The 19,705-nt window shown below is 39.8% G+C and overlaps 1 protein-coding gene across 1 annotated transcript in view; it reads right to left on the bottom strand.

Moving 5' to 3' along the window:
* The window catches only part of DOCK8 (dedicator of cytokinesis 8), a 330,991-nt gene that overhangs the window by 95,058 nt on the left and 216,228 nt on the right, over nt 1-19,705 (bottom strand). The window contains 8 exon segments of the mRNA XM_043978441.1: nt 588-757; nt 3,428-3,592; nt 4,493-4,727; nt 5,862-5,957; nt 7,448-7,549; nt 8,195-8,333; nt 10,154-10,224; nt 11,657-11,774. Of these exon segments, the coding sequence (XP_043834376.1) occupies nt 588-757; nt 3,428-3,592; nt 4,493-4,727; nt 5,862-5,957; nt 7,448-7,549; nt 8,195-8,333; nt 10,154-10,224; nt 11,657-11,774 (1,096 nt within the window).

Genomic DNA, 19,705 nt, shown 5'->3' with positions numbered 1-19,705 from the left:
GGCTGGGAGTAAGGCATAAGAAGACTGAAAAGGAGGGAGGGTGGTAGGTTACAAAGGGCTTTGAATGCCGAACGGCATTTTGTATTTGATCCTGGAAGTAATAGGGAGCCACTGGAGTTTATTGAGTGGGGGCATGACATGGTCAGACCTGAGCTTTACTAAAATCACTTTAGTGGATAAATGGAAATGGATTTCAGTGGGGAGAGAGGCGAGGCAGGCAGACCCACCAGCAGGCTATTGTGGTAGTCCAAGTGTGAGGTGATGAGGGCCTGCACTAGAGAGGTGGCAAGTGTCAGAGAGGAGGTGAGATGGACAGGCTTTGGCAACAGCTTGGATATGGGGTGTGAGAGTGAGGAATGCAGGATGACGCTGTGAGCCTGTGAGCCTGAGGGACAGGGAGGATGGTTTTTTACTCTACAGTGATGAGGAAGGTAGGATGTGGGGAAGGTTTAGGGGGAAAGAGAATGAGTTGCCTTATGGACAGATAGATAAAATAAAAATAAAAATACTATGTACTACTATAAAAATAAAAGGCATCCATGAAAATGAAATTACTTTGTAGCAAAACTTCCTTGTTCTTGCCATACCTTTGAAGACATGATGTTTTTAACTTCCTCATCTGGTGAGGTGTGCATCCCGGCAATGTCTGGATTGCTGCTGCTCATCACGCGGGCCTGCAGCAGTTTGGAATTCACAGCGGCTGCTGACGTTCGGCCATACGTATGGTAGCGAGGATCTGGGTGACTGGACCCAACGGCTTCACCCCATCAGACAGACATATTTAGAAAGGTAGAGAAAGAAAAAAGGCAAAATAACTTATTAATCTTCTGCTGTTGAGTAGCATCCCATGTCAAATGAAGGACAGCCCTGGTATAGGAGACACAGCCCAGCACGGTGGCCCTGACCCTGATTTACCATTTACCAAATGGGTGACCTTGGCCGAGTAATTTTATTTCTCTTAGGGTCGGTTTCCTCATTTGTAAAATGTAGGTGATGAAATAACTTCCCTTGTAGAGAGCTGGGAGATGATAAGTATGGAATTGTCAGACATGATTTTTGTGTGGGGCAGCTGGGTGGTGTAGCGGATAAAACACTGGGACTGAAATCAGGAAGACCTGAATTAAAATCCAGCCTTAGACACTTACTAGCTATGTGATTCTGACCAATTCAGTGAGTTAGGTGCTATTATTATCCCCATTTTACAGATGAGGAAACTGAGGCTGAGAGAGGTTAAGTAACTTACCCAGGTTCACATAGTAAATGTCTGAGTCATACTATCCATTGTGCCACCACCTGTGGTCACCCAGCCAGGACATGTCAGAGGCACCACTTAAACCTAGGTAATCCTTACTTCAAGGCTGGCTTTCTAGTACACCATACTCCATTTTAAATTTAAGATGACTGTATAATTTATCCTTGTAACTTTCCTATGAGTTATATAAAACTTTAAACATGGAAGAGACCTTATTAAGCAATCAATTTGCTCCCTTATTTTAATTTTTTTTAAAAGTTTGATTGAATCTTAGGATCATAAATTTAGAGCTGAAAGGAACCTTTGAGATCATTTAGTCCAGTCCTCTCATTTTATAAATGAGAAACCAAAGCTCATAGAGAAGTGACTTTCCCAAGGTCACATGGTAATAAGTGGAAGAGCCAAGATTTTAATCTAGGTCCCATGATTCCAGATCCCTTATTCTTTCCACCATGCCACATGCACAACTCGTTAATGCTTTTTGTTTTTACACTCAAGAAATTTCTTTTTAAAGCAAGGCTTCTTAAATGTTTTCTACTCATGCCCCCTTTTCTCCTGAGAAATTTTTATGTGACCCAGGATATATAGGTATACAAAATAGGTATACATAACCTTTTACTGCTGCCAAATTTTTCCTGACCCCCACATTCAGTTACGCCATCCCATATGGGGTTGCTTCACACATTTTAAGAAGCTTTGTTCCAATATAAGCCCACATCTCTTATAAGTGGAAATAAATGTTAAGCAAAACTGATGTTGTTCAGTCATGTCCAGCTCTTTATGATACCATTTGGGGTTTTCTTGGTAAAGAACCACTGGACTAGTTTGTAATTTTCTTCTCCAGCTCATTTTACAGTTGAGGAAACTAAGGTGGACAGGGTGAAGTGACTTGCCCAGGGTCACAAAGCTAGTAAGTGTCTGAGGCCAGAATTGAACTCTGGAAGATGAGTCTTCCTGAATTCTAGCTCAGGGCTCTCTCCACTTGTTCCTCCTAGCTGCAAACCCCCCCAACCAAACAACTCTTCCCCACCCCTGCCTACCCAAACCCCCCCAAAACAAAACAATAAGTGCCAACTATGCACCAGGCACCATGTTGACTCCTAGGGATAGAAAAGGAGGTAAAAGCAGTCCCTGCCCTCAAGGAACTTACAGTCTAAAGAAGGAGACAAGATGAGAGCAACTAGGAACAATAGACAGGATAAATAGGAAGTAATTAACAGAGAGGGCACTAGAACTGAGAGGGCCTGGGAAAGGTTTCCTATAGAAGATGAGGTTTTAGTTGGTACTTAAAGGAAGTCAGGGAGGTCAATCAGCAGAGATGAGGAGGAGGAGACAGTCAGAGAAAATAACCTTTGTGTGTCCCAGGCAAGTCTCTTGAGTTTGAACTATAGCCCAGATGCTGATCTACCTTGGGAGATGAAGTCTCCTCGCCAACATCTTATTCAAATGAAACCACTGCCTCAGTCCAAAGGATATTTTTTTTTTTGGCCAGACAATGAGGGTTAAGTGACTTGCCCAGGGTCACACAGCTAATATAAGTGTCAAGTGTCTCAGGCCAGATTTGAACTCAGGTCCTCCTGAATCCAGGGCTGGTGCTTTATCCACTGTGCCACCTACCTGCCCCTAGGATATTTTCTTTATATGGGGCAGTGCAGCATAACAGAGAGAGAGCCGCCCTAGGAATCAGGTAGACCTGGCTCTGAGTCCTGCTTCTAGTACCTACTACCCGAGACCATAGACAAGTTGTCTGACTTTTCATTGTTTCAAGTAGCATTCTAAAACTTTAATTTACAGATGAGTTGTTGACTTACCTCAGGGGGAGAAATTTCCCCCTAGGAAATTTCTAGGAGTTATCCACATCAATCAAACAACACTAGGAATTGTTCACATTAATAAAACTATAGATCTGAGTTTCTCAAAACAATAAAGACCCCCCCGAACCATATATCTATCCCCAATACGATTATTGCTGTCTTTATACATGAGACCATTTCAGTTGCCTTGGCATGAGTTTGTATTATGTGGAACCAACCATTCAATAGTGTCTTCAAATGAACCACAGCATCAGTACTAGGGGGCAAAGAAGACAGGAGACCATAAGCCAAAAACAATGGACAAATAAGGGCTGGGGGGAGTGAGAGAGGGCCTGTTCTGCCACATTCTACTCAGGATTACCTGATTTAGACACTTCCCTTTGAACATCAGGAAGGCGGAAAACATAGTAGACATAGGAGGCCAAGAGGCAGTTCCGCCCATGCTGGTCCTTGCTCAGGTCCTTGCTGTTGTGGAGGCTGTTTGCTATTGAAACCACAGATTCAAAGGCAAACTGGGAAAAATTGGCTGGAGAACAAAGAAAAAGATAAATTCATTGTCCAAGTTCTGAACAGAATGAAGGCAGGAAATTCTCTGGATTGATGATTGTGAGGACTGGGAGGGGAAATTGGTAACCAATTAATCAACAAACACTGATAAAGCATCTCCTTTGTCCCTAAGTACTTTCCTAGGCCCTTGTTATTCAGTCATGTCTGACTCTTTGTGACCCCATTTGAGGTTTTCTTGGCAAAGACACTGGAGTGGTTTGCCATTTTCGTCTCCAGCTCATTTTATGGATGAGGAAACTGAGGCAGAGTTAAGTAACTTGCCATGGGTGACATAGCTAGTAAGTGTCTGAGGCTAGATTTGAACTCAGACAGATGAATCTTCCAGACTCCAGGACTTGCCTAGGCTCTAGAGATGAAAAAAAAAGAAGAAACAATCGCTACTCTCAAGCTGCTTATAACATAGCCTTAGCCCTTGCTGTGCAGTTTTTATTCTCATGACGCTCTCCCTTTCAGGCCAATCCTGAATGATCACTCACTACAAACTGTTCTCAAGCCAGACACATCTCACTCCCTAATCTCATGTGATTTTTATTTTTAAAAAAAGTCCCCAAATCTTTTGTAAAAGCCCACTCAGAGTATATTTTTCAACAACAACCCCGCTTCTTCTTTCACATTCTTATTATACTCATAGCGCCCTGACGGGAATTGCCATCACTGACTTCTCTTTTTAGCAAGGGCAGGAAAAGGAGAGGAAATGTGCAAGTGAAGAGGCAGCACCTATCTCTCACCCCTTCTCAATCCCACAATTTCAAGAACTCCTACCCAGATATTTGGGCAGCCTTCCCCCTGCTTCCTTTCTGACTCTAGCATTCTCTCCCCAGGTCTTGGTGACAGCCCCAAAGCCCAAAGTACAAAGTACCTGTCTGACCCGCAATGACCATGGGCTGTACTGACAGCTGAAAGAGCTTATCCAAAATCTGGTGTAAAAACAACACAAGGGGCTCCAGGCGGGAGGAATTCAGACAGATGATGCTCAGTTTCAGTTCATGCTCCAGGTTAGCTTCTGTGATCTTTTGGTCCAGGACTCTGATGGGAAAGGTGACTTGGCTTTCCAGAGAGTGACACAGAGTAAAAAACTTCTCCAAGTGGTTGTCCTATGGAGGCCAAAAAAAAAAAAAAAAAGAGGGGCCACGTGTGATTGTCTGCTCCTAGGGAAGTAGCATAGATCAATAGACTAAGCAGAGAATTGAAGACAAATAAAAAAGATGAAAATGTGCTTTAGGGGAGGAAAAGAGGACAAGAGGTACAGGAGCAAATACCTTTAAGATAGCTAGATATAAGGGTATGACTGTAAGGGTATAAGTGCATCTACAGTATGGGTACTCAATAAATGTTAATTGAATGAAAAGTTGGAATGTAGTTAATGACATATTCTCCAAGCAGATGCCAACATCCTAGGCAAGTTATAAAGGAAGGAGGATTGCTGGATAGGCATCCTGATTGAGAAAGTTAGGTGGGCAGCTAGGTGGCACAGTGGATAAAACACTGGCCCTGGATTCAGAAGTACCTGAGTTCAAATCCGGCCTCAGACACTTGACACTTACTAGCTGTGTGACCCTGGGCAAGTCACTTAACCCCCATTGCCCCGTAAAAACAAAAACAAAAAAATGAGAATTGTGAAGATTGAGGGAGTTCATGTGAGATGGTCTCAGTTTCCTGGGGGGAAGTAGTATTTATTTTAACTACAGGGGTGGAGAGGACAGTTGGTTAACATGACTTTTCTCTGCAAAGTTTCTTATTCCTCATCATAAGGAATTCAGTTCAGGTGTTTTATATTCGCAAGGACTTTAAAAAGCAGATGAAACTTCAACAGCTTTAGGGATGCTCATAAAGAAGTTTAATTCACTAATTTTTATCTGTTTGTGCCAGTTATAGGCTGATTAGTTATTATTTATATTAATAAAGGGACCACCCCCATTGAAGGAATCATTGGCATAACACTAGATTTCCATTTGTCATTTTTCTGCTCTAGGATCGTAATTTTTAAAAAATTTATTTATTTACTTTTTTTGGGGTGAGGCAATTGGGGTTAAGTGACTTGCCCAGGGTCACACAGCTAGTGAGTGTTAAGTGTCTGAGGTCAGATTTGAACTCAGGTCCTCCTGACTCCAGGGCTGGTGCTCTATCTACTGCGCAACCTAGCTGCCCCTGGATCGTAATTTTTTGACCCTCATAATTGAATTTGTTGAGTCTGACCCCAGATTTGCCATGTCCTTTAGGCCCCTTACCTGGGTGTGGACAGAAGAAACAGCCTGGACTTCAATGTTAAAAACTCCCTTGTGACCTTCAGCCCATTTAATGGGAGGGTTCTGTGGAGGAACCTTCTGTGAGAAAGGAAAAAAAAGAAGAGAAATAAGTAACAGTTCTCTTTTCCGATTAAATAGTAGCAATATAGAGTGACAAATGCTAGATTTTGCTTGAACAAATGACTTCAAGGGAAAAAAATAAACTTAAATTCAAGTATAACAATAGAGGATGTTGGGAGATTAGGGGAGAGACGGGAATAAGCATTGATTAGGCACCTCCTACATACCAGGTTGGGTATGTAGGAGCAGCAAGGTGACCCAAGTGGATAGAGTACATAGTTTGGAGTCCTTTTCATGAGTTCAAATCTGGCCTCAGACACTTACTAGCTATGTGACTCTGGGCAAGTCACTTAACTTAGTTTTCTCAGTTTCCTCATCTGTCAAATTAGCTGGAAAAGGAAATGGTTAACCACTCCAGTATCTTTGCCAAGAAAACCCCAAATGGGGACACAAAGAGCTGGATGCAAATGAAAAACAACTCAAAAAACCCCAACCAAATAAAAAAACACCCAACCATACCAGGTACTGCGTTTAGCACCTTAAAAATACTATCTCATCAATCAAGGGAAGTAGGTACTATTATTATTCCATTTTTACGACTGGGGAAACTGAGGCAAACAGAGGTTAAGGGACTTGCCCAGAGACACACAGCTAGTAAATGCCTGAGGTTGATTTGAACTCAGATCTTCCTGACTCTAGGCCCAGTAATTTATCAACAGTGCTACCAGCTACTTTTCTCAAGGAACTCACAGTCTGATGGGGAGACAACGTGCAAATGATGATGTACAAATAAGATACATATGCATATATTTCTATCTTATTATATATCTCTATCTATCTACTTATCTGTCTATCTAGTCTTTGGAGAATAACAGTATCTCCTTTTCCTTTTGATGATCTCTCTCTTTCAATAATTCTATAAGGACAATGGTAAATTAACCCGAAAGGGAAAATATAGACACTTCCCAGGGGTACCCCAGAGAGTCCTAACAGAGCATACTCTTATTAGAGAGGGCCCTTTTGGAAACCATGAAGAGCTTAAGGTTAATTTTGAGTTAAAATAAAAACCTTCACAAAACGTTAGAGCGTGAAGGGCCCTTCAACTTCAATTAGTCCAACCTCTTGTTTTACAGATGAAGAAACCGAGGCTCAAAGAGATTAAGTGATTTGTTTTGGGTCATGAAGGTCATGAGAATCAGCTGAAATTCAAACCCATCTCTTCTGGCTCCAAATCCCCTAGACTTTCTACTCTAGGATGTTACCTCCTCTTGGAGGTATGTGTGGTTAATGACTTCTGTTTGAGGAGAAATAGGTTGTGATCCCTCAGTCAGTCAAGCAGCATTTACAGTGCTTGGCCCTGTACTAAGGGCTGCGGATTCAAAGAAATGCAAAAAAAAGATATGTCCCTGACCTCTGGGAGCTTACATTCTGATGGGGAAGACGATATAGGAATAACCAGGTGCCTACAAGAAATCTATAGCGTAGGTGGAAGGAAGCTTGTTGATTACCTCTGGGGAGTGCATTGAGTAGTTGGGGGGCAATTTTTCCAAAGCAACAGGAAGACAGTAAGGTCCAGTTTGAAGGCGTTCATTAAAGAGAATCGGCAACCACTGAAACAGATGATATAAGGGAGAAATTGTCATTTATGATGGTTCCTCATTCTGACAATTCATCTAGCTCGCCATAATCAAATGCAACCAAGCAATGATTAGATATTGACTAGTACTTTTCAGGACAGTAATTTCTTCCAAGTTCTTTGCATTTTAAATTTCCCAATAACTCCAGAGACAGCATTGTCAATGGTTTTCTGGAATACTGCTCCCTCTCTCTGTATTCAGAACCAAAGAAATGGTATTTTCCCATTATTAGCAAATATTTTACCACGACAGTATCAGTGTTTATTGTACTTTTAAATAGTTTTTATGTGTCTAAAACATGTCTTAGTTTTTTCCTTAGTTAAAAATGATCTTGTGTGGCACACCTATATTAAAACGTGGAAAGGGTGGGTTGTGCAATGATATTGGGGTAAATGATCATTCTTTCAATATCTATTATCTGTGTGCCCTTCCCATTTCTAAGAATCTGTCATTTGCTGAGTCCAGATAGATCTCCCTGTGATTTCTGCCTTTGGCTAGTATAGGATCTAGCACATTTTGATAGGAGAAGCTGATAAGGTTTAGTTGCTTATCTCTCCAGGGATTCTGAAGGTCCAAGGAAAGTGAAATGTGGATCATTAAGTTTGAAACCCAATTCACCGAATATCCCAGGAGACTTTCTATTGAAGTGCCTTGCTTTTGATGACAGCTGATATGGTAGAATGTGAACAGAAGATGGTGACTGACTGTGAGTTTAGCTGGTAATTTAATCTTCACTTCTTCATAAAAGTCAGGAGACCTATTTGGAAAGCACAAAGAATCAGGCAGGGATGAAAACTATTCTTGCTACAAATTATAACTTCAAAGATATCTCTAGCCCCACCCCCACTCTGTCCTTGACTGTCTTTTCCTTTAATTTTCCTGATTAGACTGTAAGTTCCTTGAGGGCAACGACTGTTTTTCCCCCCATCTTTTTGTATCCTCAGTACTTAGCACAGTGTCTGGCACATAGTAGGTGCTTAATAAACATTTATAGATGATTGATTTTTGTCTCTTTGTTTTGTGAGGCAATGAAGGTTAAGTGACTTGCCCAGGGTCACACAACTAGTAAGTGTCAAGTGTCTGAGGCTGGATTTGAACTTAGGTCCTCCTGAATCCAGGGCCAGTGCTTTTTATCCACTGCGCCACCTAGCTGCCCCCAAGAATTTAAACCATATTTAATGGTCCCAATTGGTGTTTATTCATTCATTCATTCATTCATTCATTTATTTTTAGGGCTTGCCAAGGGTCGCACAGCTAGTAAGTGTCAAGTGTCTGAGGCTGGATTTGAACTCAGGTCCTCCTGAATCCAAGGCCAGTGCTCTATCCACTATGCCACCTGGCTGCCCCTGATTGATTTATTTTTACAGAATTCTGTTCCTACTCTGGGAAAGCCTGAAGGGAGATCTTATGTCTTTGATAACTTCCATTTACTCAAAAACAAGTTTCCCAAAGTGAACGCTACTGGAGAAATAAAAACAACAAACTGGAAGATATAATTAGAAAAGGGCCTTGAGTACGATCTTTCCATTAGTGGCACTGAGCAAACCTCAGTTTTTTACCTATGAAATAGGAATAATACAATTTGGAAAATATTATAAGACTGCTCAGTGAATATTATTAAAGATTGCCTCCTGACTGCTTTTCCTAATCAAATTTTCTTTAAAATGAATATGGTTTTTGGGGGCAGCTAGGTGGCACAGTGGATAAAGCACTGGCCCTGGATTCAGGAGGACCTGAGTTCAAATCCGGCCTCAGACACTTGATACTGCCTAGCTGTGTGACTCTTGGCAAGTCACTTAACCCACATTGCTCTGCAATAAAATAAAACAAAATAAAATGAATATGGTTTTTAACTGAAGAAATAAGTGAAGGATTTGGGACTCTGTGTCTACTTCCGCCTTCATTTCAAAATCATGAAAATGTGTAGAGGATGCCCAAAAAAAGATCAAAGAGAGAGAAAAAGGATCCATATGAACAAAGATATTTATCACAGTTCTTTTCGAGTGGCAAACAATTGGAAATTTAGGGGCACCTATCAATTGGGGGAGGTTGAATAAATTATGGTATATGATTATAATGGAATACTATCATGCCATAAGAAATGATGAAAAGGATGATCTTAGAGAAACCTGGAAAGCTTGGCATGAAGTGATGAATAGGAAAGTAAGTAGATTCAATGGACAATTTTTACAATAACAACATTTTAAAGACAAATGACTTTTAAAGGACTTAAGAACTCTGATCAATGCAATGATCAACCATAATTCCAGAGGACCAATGATAAAGCATGTTGCCCTCTTACTAAAAAAAGAGGATGTAAAATGAGACATGTTTTTGGATGTAGGCAATGTAGGAATTTATTTTGCTTGACTATTGTTTATTATAAGGTTTTGTTTTTCTCTATTTTTCAACTTGGGAGGAGAAGAGGGATGGGAAAGAAAATAAATGCTTGTTAATTGAAAACAAGGTAAAATAAAAATTACATAACAAAAAGAAAATATTTGGAAGGCACAGAACATTTAGGAGAGCCAAAAAATGATTGAACGTCTTGGTATCATGTTTAAAAAATGTACTTACTTGTTATGGTATGTGATGGCTGTGTATACTTCCTGCAGAAATTCAGGGCCATTGGATTTTCCAAAGATGACCTGTCCACCACCAAATAGAAGAAACAAAGACAACTGGTCATGTCTGTGTGTATAGAATATAATCAGGGCATCTTAATACCAACAAGAGTGTTCTGTTATATTAAACTGAGAATAAAGAGTTCTGGGTTCTACACCTAGGTCAGCCCTTGATGTGTAAGTTGAAACCCTGGCCTGGACTTTTCTTTCACCAAGTCAATCCATTTGAGGAAGGAGCAGGTAATTTTCCAGGGAGAACAAGAAGTTGGAGAGTACTCTTCCAGGAACTTTGCTTCCTTCCTGATTATCACACACCTTCCCCATTACTGTATCTCTTTCTCTACCAGTTCCCCCTAGAAGAAGATGCTAGAAGAGTCCTGCATTCTTTCTGAGTACAATGAGAGGCAGGTGAGATCCAGGATTGGATGACAGTTCATTACTATTTGGAGAGCTGGAATAAATGAACTCGAGGAGTAGCTTAATCCAGTCTGATGAGTTAATGGAAAATAATGATAACCACAGGGTGCTGAGACAGTTCGTATGAGCAAATCCTGGCACTCTGGGTCCCTCTGAGGTCTGTGCTTTATCTATTTACAATTACTTCTTCAACTCTAATCCATCAAGGATCTGTCATTTCGTTGGTGTGGGTACTGTCTCTAACGAATGCAGATAAAATCATTTCACCCTTTGGAAGATGGCACGTGTGAGTTCTAGCCCCTAAAATTCATCATTCTGGGACTAAAGCTGAGTCTGACGTGTAATAACTATATGACCCAGGGCAAGTCATTTAATGTCCTCGGTGTCCCAGGCATTGGTAGACAGGTGGGGTTTCCTTAATTGGAGGTCCCTGAACCAATGAAATAACAGGCCCAGTATAAGTTATTCACATTGACTAGTAGATAGGACTGGGCCTCAGGTCAATGGATACCACTGCCCTCTTTAGAAAGCAGTTTGGGGGGTGGGGGGCAGCTAGGTGGCACAGTGGATAGAACACCAGCCCTGGAGTCAGGAGTACCTGAGTTCAAATCCAGCCTCAGACACTTAGCACTTACTGGCTGTGTGACCCTGGGCAAGTCACTTAACCCCAATTGCCTCGCTTAAAAAAAAAAAAAAAAAAGGAAGCAGCTCTGGGGATAGGTGATGAGCCAATCAGCCTCCCTTGACTCCTGTGTGAGAAATGCAACTTTTTTTCTTCTCCTGATTTTAGGGAAAAGTTTCTGTCCATTGTCTCACGTCAAAGGCTGCATGGCTCACACTAGGACAAGTTAGCCCTTTGGTGCTTTGGGTTCTTCCAAAGAAGGACACTATGCTAGCCACTATGTATGTCACAGGGACACAGGGGCTTTTGGGGTTCAGGACTTGCCCTCTCGTAAAGAGATCAGATTCACAAGGGGGTATGTGTGTGCATGCGCATTGTTTTGTTTTTTGCCTAATAGACAATTATTTTCCACATTACCGGCATAGCACTGTTAGGGTCTTCTCCACACATAAATTGGATCTTAATTGTAATGTTCCTTGCAGATGCCACTTTGTTAGCAAAGTTCAGCCTCTGTGGGTAGACATAGAGAAGATTTCTGGAAAAGAAAAAAAGAAGAAGAAAAAATAAATGAGGGAGAAGTGCCTGAGGTTTGATGGTAGAATTTGAGATTTAGTAGAGCTTTTAATCCAAAGAGGGAATAATCATTGCAAAAGGGCTGATATATGTGTGTGTGTGTGTGTGTGTGTGTGTGTGTGTACGTACACATATATAGAATTCAGATAGATAGATATAGGTAGATATAGATATGAACAGGTAATTTTCAAAGAAATCAGAGCTATCTATAGTCATATGAAAAAATGCTCTAAATCGCTATTGATCAGAGAAATGCAAATTAAAAGAACTCTGAGATATTACCTCACACCTATCAGAGTTGCAAATAGAACAAAAAAGGAAAATATTGGTTGTTGGAGGGGATGCTAATCCACTGTTGGTAGAGTTGTGAAAAGATCCAACCATTCTGGAGAACAATTTGGAACTATGCCCAAAGGGCTATAAAACTGTATATACCTTCTGATTGAGTAATACCACCACTAGGTTTCTATCCCAAAGACATCCCCCAAAAGAGAAAAAGACCTATTTGTACAAAAATATTTATAGCAGCTCTTTTTGTGGTGACTAAGAATTGAAACTCAAAGGAATGCCCATCAATTGGGGAATGGCTAAACATGCTGTGGTATATGATGGTGATGGAATATTATTGTGTTATAAGAAATGACAAGTAGGATGATTTCATAAAGGCCTGGAAAGGCTTATATGAACTGATGTATAGTGAAGTGAGCAGAACAAAGGCAACATTGTACAGAGAGACAGCAATACTGTTTGATGAAGAGCTGTGACTGACAACTACTCTCAGCAATACAATGATCCAAGATAATCCCAAAAGACTCATGATGAAGCATACTATCCACCTCCAAAGAAAGAACTGATGTTGATAGAACACAGACTGAAGCAGGCTGTTTTCCACTTTCATTCATTTTTCTTTTGTTCAAGTTTTCTTGTACAAAATGACTAATAAGGTAATGTTTTACATGATTGCACATATATGACCTATATCTGCTTGCTGCCTCAAGGACAGGGGAGGGGAGAGAGGGAAGGAAGGATAGAATCTGGAACTCAAAATTTTAAATAAAAATGTTTATTATAAAAAAAACAAACAAACAAAGGAAGGTTCATCATCTGAAAGCTGAAGTGGGAAATTATAGTGATGTAAGGCATAAAAAATGTTTTTGTTTGTTTGTTTGTTTTAGTGAGGCAATTGGGGTTAAGTGACTTGCCTAAGGTCACATAGCTAGTAAGTGTTAAGTGTCTGAGGCCAGATTTGAACTCAGGTCCTCCTGACTCCAGGGCTGGTGCTCTATCCACTGTGCCACCTAGCTGCCCCCAAATGTTGTTTTTTTTTAAATAAAATCGATTTTTCTTCAGCTTTATCCATTTAACAGCAAACAAACTTGGAGAGTAATCAGAACTTTGCTTGTTATAAACTTCTGCTGGGGAGAAAAATCTCATGTCATAGAATGTTCTCAGTCTTACATTTAAAGCCATCTGGGGTCTGGCTCTTACCCAACTTTCCAATCTCATTCCATATTATTCTTCTTTTTGCACTCCTCATTCCAGTTAAACAGTTCTTTACACATTATATTGCAGTTCTTGCCTCAGGAATGAAGTGGTGCATTCAAGATATGGATGAGAATGCCTTACCTCTGCCTCATAGAACTGTTAGCTTCCTCCAGCGCCCAGATCAGGTGCCTCCTATAGGAGAGCTCTCCTGATTTCCCCAGCTATTCTCTCTCCTCTCCTCTCCTCTCCTCTCCTCTCCTCTCCTCTCCTCTCCTCTCCTCTCCTCTCCTCTCCTCTCCTCTCCTCTCCTCTCCTCTCCTCTCCTCTCCTCTCCTCTCCTCTCCTCTCCTCTCCTCTCCTCTCCTCTCCTCTCCTCTCCTCTCCTCTCCTCTCCTCTCCTCTCTGTCTCTCTGTCTCTCTGTCTCTCTGTCTCTCTCATTTTGTAAGATGAAAGACCAACCTTTGGATGATGAAGGCCATAGGCAAGACAGTACCAGTGAGTGAGGATAGGGATAAGGTAGTGCAACCAGATTTTTTTTAAGTGAATATCTAGGTATATATAGAAATATATTAATGTGCTATATATAGAGAGAAGATTCTTCAAGATTCAGATTGGACCAGATAGCATTTGAAATCCTTTCAAACGGCAATCCTGTGTTTTGTGTCAGAATACATTAGCATGCAGGTTAACATTCTAAAAATTCAAATTTCAAAGAGGTAAGAAGAAAGAAAGTAATTACTGTTATTGCCTCTGATAATGTTCAGGCTCAACCAATACTCCAGACCATTGTGGGGAAAATGGAACCAGTTCAGGATTACAGGGCAGGGAACCAATTTTTTGACTCTTTATCGAACCAGCCAGGAGTTCTAAGGTTCTTGTCCAGACAGGCACAACAAGCAGAAGACTGATGTTGACCTTGATCCCTCATTTTGGACTATGCTGGCCTTAATCCTTACTTTGGACTCCTTGCCTGGGATAAATCTGATTTGCATCATCATTTTTTGCTGCTGGAATTCAGTCCTCCAGTCCAGCAGATCTCAAACATCTTCATTTTGAGGACCAATTTGGTAGAATATAAGAAACTGCATGTCCCTAAATCCCACCTATATTTCCCTGATCACCAAAACACATACAGATGCCCCATAAAACTACAACTAATGGGGGAAGGTACACTGGTTATTGATGATACTCCAAAGACAGATGTCATTAATAAATTATTACCTGAATCCAGAAACAAAAGTATATGTAGGTACTGTTATATTCTAAACATTACTATTACAGTAGATGAAATCCTTTTTTTTTTCTTTTGGCAACTCTGAAAAGAGAGGAAGTGTATGATACAATGGAAAGAGTCAAGAAGCAGATTGGAGCCAGGAAGACCTGGGTTCAAGTCCTTCCTTTGACACAAACTAATCATGTGACCCAGGGCAAATCATTTAACCTTTCAGTGCCCCTAAAAATTTGCTAAACTTTTAAATTACAGAGGAGTTGCCAATATGCATTGGAAAAAGGATTATTCTCATTGGCAGTTACCCATACCAATGAAATCACAGATCCCGGCAATAAACATTTTTTAAAAAATCACACACTTGGAAGACCTATGAGTCACCACCACTCTAAGCTATTAGAAGGGCAAGGCGGGAGTCTTGGCCACATTAACTCAGGGGCAAGGGGCAAGGCTTAGAAGAGAAAAGATAGGGGCTAAAGCTGGGTCATGTTACTTTCTATCAGGTGTATTGCACTTGTTGTACATAAAAGTACATGCACAAAATACATATTGTCCTTTTATACTAAATAAAATAAGTATGTCTACATCCAGACTAGAACAGAAAAAAAATACATGAAACCATGAATCTCTTTTACAGATAATTTGCTTTTCTGTTTAAGTAAATAATAAATGAGACATAACTTTCAAAGTTGTCTTGCTTCTCTGTGATTCCTTTTGTCATCTTTTATGTATTAAAAAATCTTGGATGAGTCTCTTTTTTTTTTTTTGGAGGGGGGTGGGGAGGACACAACCCTTTTCTTACCCTACCTCCTATTGAAAAGAAAGAAAAACCAGACTCATGGAATAAACATTCAGAATTGAGCAAAAGAAATGTCTACATTGGGGGCAGCCAGGTGGCATAGTGGATAAAGCACCAGTCCTGGATTCAGGAGGACCTGAGTTCAAATCCAGCCTCAGACATGTGACACTAACTAGCTGTGTGACCCTGGGCAAGTCACTTAACCCTCATTGCCCCACAAAAAAGAAAGAAAGAAAGAAAGAAAGAAAGAAAGAAAGAAAGAAAGAAAGAAAGAAAGAAAGAAAGAAAGAAAGAAAGAAAGAAAGAAATTAAGAAGAAAGAAATGTTCATATTGGCCAGGTCTGAAAATGTATGTCTCCTTCTCTACTGTAACCCATCACCTCTCTGTGAGGAAGTGAGCAGCATAATTCATTGGTCCTCTGGAATGTTGTTACACTATTTTAGCTGAACTTACAGAGTTAGTTATTATTCTGTCCCACTGTGTTCTTCATGGGTAGCTTAGCCTGGTTGAGTGCAAAGATAAATATTGCATTGAATGTCATAAGGTTATGTTTATTATTCTTCCACATAGTGAGGGAAAGTGGATTATATTACCCTGCTGAGAATTTTAAGCTGTATTGCAAATTCTTCTGACTTTAGAAAAATCTTCCTTCCCAAAGATGAGAGAGAGATGAAGCCATTGGTATCCTCTACTAATTCTCTAATCTTTCAATATTATGGCACCCAACCAAACCTACATAAGCTTGGGAGAATATTCATGGCTTCAAAACAAAACAAAACAACCCAACACAAACCAAAATAGTTTAGAGATGTTCTCCAAACGTGACAGGTAAAAATGGATTTTAAAAAATCTACTTCTAATGTACATCAAAAGAAAAAATTAAGTGCTGGATTTAGTATTAAAGGATTGACTTGCCTAAAGAAGTTGTCTCTTTTAGCAAGAAGTCACTTGGTTCCAAAGTTTGTGTTTCTGAAAGAATTTGGGGTTGTTTTATTATCAAGAGAAGGAAATAATTCCAACAGGCAAGGAGGGAGAATGGAAAGAATAGTCATTTAGGAGACCTCCTTTGACAAAATACAGCACCCATTCTTATTAAAAACACTAGAGAGCATAGGAATAAAAGGAGCTTAGCTTAAAATGATAAGTAATATTTATCTAAAACCATCAGCCAGCATTATTTGTAAAGGGGATAAGCTAGAAGCCTTCCCTATACAATTGGGGTGAAGCAAGGATGCCCATTATCACCTCTATTATTTAATATTAAACTAGAAATGTTAGCTATAGCAATAAGGGAAGAAAAATAAATTAAAGTTATTAGAATAGGTAATGAGGAAACAAAACTATCACTTTGCAGATGATATAATGTTATACTTAGAAAATCCTAGAGTATGAACTAAAAAGCTACTTGAAATTATTAACAACTTTAGCAAAGTTGCAGGATACAAAATAAACCCACATAAATCATCAGCATTTCTATACATTACCAACAAAGTCCTGCAACAACAGATAGAAAGAGAAATTCCATTTAAAATAACTGTGGACAATATAAAATACTTTGGAGTTTATCTGATAAGACAAACCTAGGAAGTATATGACCAGAACTATAAAACATTTTTCACAGAAATAAAGCCATATCCAAACAACTGAGAAAATATTAGTTGCTCATGGGTAGGCAGAGCCAATATAATTAAAATGACAGTCCTACCTAAGTTAATTTATTTATTTAGTGCTATAACAATCAAACTATCAAAAATATTTTATAGATTTAGAAAAAATAATAACAAAATTCATCTGGAAAAACAAAAGCTCAAGGATATCATGGGAATCAATGAAAAAATATGAAATAAGGTGATCTGGCAGTACCAGATCTCAAACTGTCTGGTACTGGTTGAGAAAAAGAGTGTTGGATCAGTGGAAAAGAATAAGTATGAATTATACTATAGTAAAGGACTATAGTAATCTATTTATCTGATAAACCCAAAGAAAGATATAAGGATTTGGAATAAAAACTTATTATTTGGCAGAAACTGCTGAGAAAACTGGAAAATAATATGGCAGAAATTAGGTATAGACCAATATCTCACACTATATACTAAAATAAGGTCAAAGGGGCAGCTAGGGGCAGCCCTGGATTAAGGAGGACCTGAGTTCAAATCCAACCTCAGACACTTGACACTAGCTGTGTGACCCTGGGCAAGTCATTTAACCCTCATTGCCCTGCCCCCCCCCCCCAAAAGGTCAAAATGGGTACATGATTTACACATAAAAGATGATACCATTAGCAAATTAAGAGAGATGAGAACATTACAAAATGTAAAATAGATTCTTCCTTGCCTACCTAACAGGACTTTTATTAGAATGAAATAGGATCTTACATCTAGAGGTAGAGGGGACCACAGAAGTCATTTAGTACCACATACATTTTTCTTTTCTTTTTTTTTAAAGTGAGGCAATTGGGGTTAAGTGACTTGCCCAGGGTCACACAGCTAGTAAGTGTTAAGTGTCTGAGGCCAGATTTGAACTCAGGTACTCCTGACTCCAGGGCCGGTGCTCTATCCACTGCGCCACCTAGCTGCCCCGACCGCATACATTTTTATCAGAGCCCAGAAAGTTTCAGTGATTTTCCTAATTTCACATAAGTGTTAACACATGGGTTTGAAATCTAGGTTCTCTGATAACAACAAAACCAGAGGTTTTTTTTACCCCACAAAGTAAAGAAATGGAAAGACTTTACGTTCTGTAATGTAAATGAATTAGAATCCTTTCCCTAAAATACACAATTTAACTATGTAAAATCATTGGGAAACTAGGTGGTGTAATGGATAGAGCCTGGAGTCAGGAAGACAAGTTCAAATCCAGTCTCAGACACTTACTAGCTGTGTGACCCTGGGCAAATCACTTCACCCTATTTGCCATAGTTTCGTCATCTGTAAAATGAGCTGGAGAAGGAATGGCAAAACACTCCAGTATCTCTGGACCCCATTTGGGGTCACAAACAGTTGGGCATACCAACAGGGTGTATTGGATGGAAAGCCTGTTTCTGACAGACAGATACTGGCTGTATGACTTTGAGCGAGTCATTTAACCACTCACCATTCCTCACTGTTCTAGGTAACTGTTAAGTTCTAGGTAACTTTCTAAGACTATCACTTATATCAGAAGAAGGAATTTCTTCACTAGGAGCTCCCTATGCAATGAGATTACAGGCCAGGTCTTTATTCTTGATGGAATTTAAAATTCTAACAAAATGTTAATTTTTGCATGTGAGCTCATGTTTCCCTTAAATCAGGAGTTCTTAGCCTTGAGTTTCAGGCATTCTTTTCTTTTCTTTTTCTTTTTTTTTTTTGGCAGGGCAATGAGGGTTAAGTGACTTGTCCAGGGTCACACAGCTAGTAAGTGTCACATATCTGAGGCCAAATTTGAACTCAGGTCCTCCTGAATCCAGGGCCAGTACTTTATCTACTGTGCCACCTAGCTGCTCCCCTTGAATTTATCTTTAAGAAAAATCTCAATAACTGCATTTTTTTTAAGTGAGGCAATTGGGGTTAAGTGACTTGCCCAGGGTTACACAGCTAGTAAGTGTTAAGGGTCTGAGGCCGGATTTGAACTCAGGTACTCCTGACTCCAGGGCCGGTGCTCTATCCACTGTGCCACCTAGCTGCCCCCTACTGCATTTCTTTTTTTTTTTTTTTTTTTTTTTAGTGAGGCAATTGGGGTTAAGTGACTTGCCCAGGGTCACACAGCTAGTAAGTGTTAAGTGTCTGAGGCCGGATTTGAACTCAGGTACTCCTGACTCCAGGGCCGGTGCTCTATCCACTGCACCATCTAGCTGCCCCCTGCATTTCTTTTTTAAAAAAAAATTATTTTATTATTTTCTAGTTACATATTACATATAAGGATAGTTTTCAATTTTTGTTTACACTGGATTTTTAGTTCCAAATTTTTCTTTTCTCCCCCCTCCCTCCCCTCCCTTCTCCCCAAGACAGAAAGCAGTCTGATATAGGTTATATATGTACAGTCACATCAAATGTATCATTACATAATGTACATAATGTACATTAGTCATCTTGTGAAAGAAGAATCAGCACAAAGGAAAAACCTCAAACAAGAAGAAAAAAAAAACAGTCCCAAAGTAGAAACAGTATGATTCCATCTGCATTCATAATTCACAGTTCTCTTTTCTGGATGTTGAGAATATTTTCTATCACGAGTTCTTTGAAACTGTTTTGGATCGCTGCACTGCTGAGAAGAGCCAATTCTGTATCCCCATTGTTTACACAATGTTTCTGCTACTGTGTACAATGTTCTCCTGGTTCTGCTCCTCTCAGTCAGCATCATCAATAACTGCATTTCAATATAATTGGTTTCTTTGAGCAGCT

This window comes from Dromiciops gliroides, chromosome 1, assembly GCF_019393635.1.
Source record: "Dromiciops gliroides isolate mDroGli1 chromosome 1, mDroGli1.pri, whole genome shotgun sequence".
NCBI lineage: Eukaryota > Metazoa > Chordata > Mammalia > Microbiotheria > Microbiotheriidae > Dromiciops > Dromiciops gliroides.
This window is presented reverse-complemented; position numbering and strand designations above follow the sequence as displayed.